Raw genomic sequence first — 6,009 nt, 5'->3', positions numbered from 1 at the left:
TTTCCTATCTGCATTCTACTACAAAATAAGTGCCATGTGACTTCCATTCTGAAAGTTGTCAGAAGAGAAATTGAAATGTTTTTGTCCCACGCAATTCTAGCCTTCTAAATTTATTGAGACCGCTTCACCTCAGTGTCATCCCAACTGAAAGTTGCTAAAATGAATTTAAATAATCAAAAACAAAGAAATATTTCAAACAAATACAATTATTTATCAATTTTGGACAGAAAACCAAATTATAATTTAATAGCAATCCAACATAGTACTTGAGACAAAATATTCAGATTGATTTCTCTCAGAAAGATTTTAAAGACCTAGCTGAAACCAAGTTTTTGTCAAGCATCTGTTGAGATGAGATATCTCCAAATGTTAAAAACTAGTACCTTGACCATGACTCTAAGAGTTCAACTGTGAGATGATATTCTCAAGTTTCAACCACCATCACATACCTACTGTGACAATGTATTACTACAGCCTGATCACAAAACCATTGCTACGCTGTACAATAATTATATATTCAGATAACTGTCACATTCAAGTACATTTAAGAAGCATTTTATTTCCACCCACTCAATAGCATATTACAGACACTAATTTGTAACAAATAAAGCTACCTGGTAGCAATATAAAGGCAAAAAGTACAGTGCTCACTGGTTCAGTGTAACAATAATTATTTATTACTTTAAATTGTGTATAGAAATAACTTTCAAAGATATGGCAAATATTTTTCAACTTCCTAGAAAACAGACAGATTCATCATTCCTCTTAACACCTGAGTGAGCCTTGGATTATGCAGCTCATGTACTAATGTAAATATTGAAATTATGTATTTTTTACAATATTGATGTAACTATAATCATAGCATTTCATGCCAGCATCCACAAGACATCGCAAGACCTTTAAAATGGCAAAGAATAAAAGGAAACAGATTTCCTTTCATTCGTCTAAATATATCTCACACTTACAAATACAATCTTTTTATTTTCACAGGGCACATACAAAGTATGCAGTTTATTGCAAATCTTGCAAAAAAAACCATCCAATCCCTCTGGGCCTTTACCAAATTTGATGTGGCAGAGTGATTGTACACTTTACTTCACAACATTTGCATGGATAAAATCGATACGATTTATAAATCATTGGGCTGACTACCACATAATCTGCTTGATACAAGCTACAAAAAGTGTCACCGCAATAACAATAACTGCAATAACAGTAACACAACTTAACGTTACATAACGTTTTGGGTCTCAACATAAACTGTAAGAATTTAACTATAAAGTACACTAAAGTCAAGATATCCAGCAAGAAAGCTATCTTCAACTGAAGGAGCAACATGTGGTGTATCATTGACTTCAGGTACAGCTTCTCCACACACAGCATCATCCACAATGTCTTCGCATTTAATGGCCATTGGATCATAGCCAAGAATTTTGGGGATATCACACAAGAACCTGTAAACATATCTTTTTCCATGAACCTTCTCAATCACTGAATTGCCATAGTAGTAACGGATACCGCGGCTCAGCTTCTCGTAGTTCATGGTTGGTTTATTTTTCTTTTTCCCCCACATCCTAGCCACTGTTGAGGGCTGAAGGATCTTGAACTCGTAGTCCTCATCCTGAGTCCACTTGATCAGTTTTGAACATTTAGGATCAGTGACTAACTCCAGTAGGAACTGCCACAGTTGAATTGGTCCATCACCTAAAAGATGGAAAAACACAAGTTCCTACCTTAAAATTGGACAAATTGTGTGATTGCACAAGAAGGAAATAGAGATGAAAAAGAACTAAAAAGGTGTCAAACTTGCAATACTTATTGCACATACCTCGATATTTGACCAGTGGTCTTGGCCCACGCTTTCGTCTCCTCACTGGCTTCGGCACAACAGCTGACACAGTTGATTCTGTTAAAAATTAGAGTTAACAGAGTAAAAATCAAGATATCAATTCACAATACTAAAGATACTCAAAATGAGAATAAAATGATGATACCTTGTTTAATATTGCATGTGACAGCTTCACCATTTACTGATAAGGGTGACTCTGCAGATGGACTCACTCTATCCAGAAAAAAATCTAAAACAAAGTTTACATGCAGAAGAAACAATTCAAATGGTTATCATAACACAAAATATTCTAGAATTCACACCTATGAGTAATACCCTTTAAGAAAACAGGTTTGAATAAAGCAGTCAAGTCACTGGGCTGTTCTTATATGTCCAATAGTGTCTGTATGTTTTGGTGAGGTTTCTTTTCACTAACCATCAATGTTTTCAAGGTCACTTTGAATCCCTTCATCAGCACTGGTGTTTGAACCAGATTCACTGGTAGGTGGGCTGTAGGGAGGGCTGCTGCTAGCAGGTGAATTGTACACTGAATCACCACAAACTTGGAACTTAGCCTCCTCTTTCGAGACGAATGGGACAAAACTGGGTGTATATGGCACAGTAGGTACTTCATCTAGCAGCCCATCAAAGACTGCTGGGTCTGGTAGGTGATCAATACCTGAAAAATGAAAGGAATGTTAAATAAACATGTAATATGATTAGACTTGTGCGAACTTGATATTCCTTTGAACCAGAACTGATCCACATACCTTCTCCATTCAATGTGTACTGATTTTTAATCAACTGAGTGATGAGAATATAAGAATCAAAACATGAGGAAATTTAGTTTTGAATGGTTAAATATCACAAGTTCATGGCTGAAATTAATAAATTGTGGGAGGTGTAAATAAGATGTGGGGAGAAAAAGATTAAGCAGCAACCGCTTAAAAAATAATCACCTCCTCTTTTAATTTTAGACATGATGCAACACTTCTTGATAATGATAGAAAACCAATATGCATCTGTCTTTCCTTTATTCCTTTTATGTCTGAATCATGCTATCAGTTTTTAAGAATGAGAATTTAATAATCGGTCATACTAAAAAGTAAAAAACATAAAATTCAAAAAACAAAGTCAAAATTTTAATAATAAGGCTGACGATTTTGAAAAACGAAAACAGGAAGTCTTAACGAATTGGACCAGGTGTCAATGAAGGGAGACTCGAAACCAATTAGAATAAGGTCGCCTTGGAAACAAGGAATGACGTCTTCAAAACGGAAAACACAACAATTGCAAACTGAGTAAAAATTAGGTCATAATACCTTTATATCTCTCTGGTTCGGGATTGAAAACAGAGTGGTCTGAAAAGCCACTGGCCGAAATCCCATTGAAAAGAGCATCCACTTCGTCGCCTTGAAGGGCATACAGATCATCCAAGAAGGACTTTTCTTGAGGAAACTCAACTGCAAATTAAGACACAAACAAACTCGAATATTTTCAAGTTATAGACTTTTTCCTCTTTCGATTTTTAAATTAGAACGCAGTAGGCATTCTGAAAACGAACGTTTTAGGTTGATTCAGGACATAAATATAGCGACTTCAAACCTAGTTGCCTCATGGTGTGAATTTTCTGATTTCGACTGATGTGAGGAGCACATATCAAGCGCTCAAATCCAGGTACCGGAGTTGCTTCGGGCACGAGTGGTTGGTTTGCATGAAGAAGATCCTGTGCAAACCGATCCATTTTACAGGTGGTTAGATAGTTGAACCACTAAAAGAAAAAGGAAAATAAAATTCAGACATCGCATTACCAACAGAGAAAACAAAATCGAACCATCTGCTGCGCGAGGGGGATTTCAAAGGAAACAGGAAGTGCTAACCACCTCGCGATAGTGACAAAAATAGCTATTTCTGTCTTTTCACCATATTGCACCAAGAATACCTTTGACGAAATATATATTCTGAATTTTTGTGTGAAACGTTCGAATCGAGGATGATGTCTTTTTTAACGACTTAATTTTTTGGGGCTGAGGAGAGCTTCACCTCGCCGAGCTGAAAGGAAGTTTGAATATATAATTAAGTTGGAAAACAGTCCGTAAACTCACCTCCATTTTATTCAGTAAAGCGCCATCAGAATTGAGAGTTTTAGCCATTTTCAAGACTGTAAAAGAGAAAAAGAGAAAATAAAATCATATATGCAATAACAAGAAAACAAATGCGTCCAGCGCCCTTTGGTATGCTACTTCTCGTCAAAGAGGAAGTCGAAATTTTAATACTGAAAAATAAGAGTAAAAAATATTCAGTTAGGTGTTTTTGAGAAACTCAGCTTACCTTCTCGATTTTAACAAATGAAATACAACTTTCTTCGGTAAAGTTTTAACTGTGTATTGCCAGAAAACCGTACTTTTATGGAGAGATCTCTCGTGTCGACGGCGTACCCCACTTACACAAATAAGAAACTGTTGCACTCTGGCTCCTACCGGTGATATGTATTCTTTGAAAATAAACTGAAATTTGATTGGCTGTTTGAACTTCTACTCAGTCTTTCCGCGGTCATTACTCACCCAAAAATTGAGAAGCAGCCTGGATTTAAGTAATTGAAGAGTGCGCGTACGTGTTGCCCCCTGAAGCCAGAGTACAGACTTTAATCAATGGAGAGTAATTTTTTTACTTTTATTTGTGAAGCTATTTTCTGTGAAAGAAATTTTGTCAGTTGTACTCCGTGACCGGTAGTGACCAAAATAGCAGGTTCATTAGCAAACCTTCCTCTGAATGCAAGGCCAAAGAGGAGATCTGCCTCCAGAGGAGATATCCTCTTCAATAATGTTCCCTTTATGACATGAGTACTTTAATGAAAATAAATGTACATGACACAGTTGGGGTGCTTACCGTTATTATTTTTTTAATCCTTCGGTTTTCTGTTTGTCTCATCATCGCTTAAACGCATACTGAAACAAAATAGTGCAGTCCCCCACGTATGCTGAAACATTTGTCGAAATAGTTCTGAGATTTTTTCTTGAAGGTGATTCATCAGAAAAAATAGGCATGGAACAATTTTTCTTAAACTTTCCTTAAATGTTCCTTACCAATATCTGTTTCGAAAAATACAATTTAAAAGATAGGTCACGGTGCTTGTTTAGGAAATATAATGAGACAAACTTACCCCACTCATACCTGTTCTGGCACCAATCACGCGCGTCATTTCATCAGTTCACGGTACATTTTGAGGTTGCTGGAAGCAAGGGTGTTTAAAGTAACATAAAAAAACAAAATTGATCGGTAAAAAGAACCGAGCGTATGGAAAAATTTGTTATACAATTTGTGAAAATATCACGCACTTTTAAACTACATCTACTCAAAACGTTCTTCGAGTGGTTGCTTTTAAGGTCATAATTTGCATCAAGGGGGACTGCACCACAGTTTACTGTGGTGCTGTGTCGGTGGGAGAGTATAAAATGACAGGGTAAAGTTGTGTTATCAACTGAGTTAAAAAAGTAAATTGGCTATCCTAAAGAGTTTAAAGGCTGACGTTTCGAGCGTAATCCCTTCGTCAGAGCGATTGGAGGAATTGTGGGTTATGCGGGGGTTTACTTTTCCCATCAATAGCGTTGATCCATTTTCTGCATATAAACCCACAAGCAACTCACAACACCTCCAATCGTTCTGACGAAGGGCTAACGTTCGAAACGTCAGCCTTTTAACTCTTTACGATGGCCAATTTATGTTTTCAAGTCAGTTGGTAACACTGAACAATACCTTATTATATTTATTACCCCCCATAAATCTTCAATGGTGGTTGAAAACTTCTTTGAAGTTGCACAAAAATGTAACCTGATTTTTTCGCCTACGATGGTTTTAATTTGGTGAATGAATAAATTGCAATATTCCTTTTGCTAGTTCTTAGACAAAAGTGAACGTGTTCTCTCTTAAAAATTCAGAATAATTTTGAAAGAAGCTCATAGTGAATCCAATGCTGACAAAATATGTAATAACAATAACAAGAGACTTAAATGTTATTGCAAAAAGATAAGCTTTAAAGGTAACTTATTCTTAAAAACTGATAGCTCAATTTGGATGACTTTTCTTCTCATGTTCTGCAGAGGACATGGATGGAATAGTGGGAAAACAAATTTATTTTGGTTTTATTGTAACTCATAATTTTTTAATTATTTAGTGCAGAG

General features: G+C 36.1%; 1 protein-coding gene across 1 annotated transcript; it reads right to left on the bottom strand.

Moving 5' to 3' along the window:
• Positions 1–539: 539 nt before the first annotated feature.
• LOC113674556 (uncharacterized) lies at positions 540–4,291 on the bottom strand. Its single transcript, XM_027191031.2, has 8 exons — positions 4,160–4,291; positions 3,934–3,989; positions 3,434–3,599; positions 3,151–3,291; positions 2,265–2,507; positions 1,995–2,078; positions 1,829–1,906; positions 540–1,704 (listed from the first exon to the last, which is right to left on the bottom strand). Exons 2-8 carry the CDS (start codon positions 3,979–3,981, stop codon positions 1,271–1,273), a joined length of 1,194 nt encoding a protein of 397 aa, XP_027046832.2. The 5' UTR covers positions 3,982–3,989; positions 4,160–4,291; the 3' UTR covers positions 540–1,270.
• Positions 4,292–6,009: the final 1,718 nt, after the last annotated feature.

The sequence above is a fragment of the Pocillopora damicornis genome, chromosome 8, assembly GCF_964200805.1.
Source record: "Pocillopora damicornis chromosome 8, jaPocDami1.2, whole genome shotgun sequence".
NCBI classification, from domain to species: domain Eukaryota; kingdom Metazoa; phylum Cnidaria; class Anthozoa; order Scleractinia; family Pocilloporidae; genus Pocillopora; species Pocillopora damicornis.
This window is presented reverse-complemented; position numbering and strand designations above follow the sequence as displayed.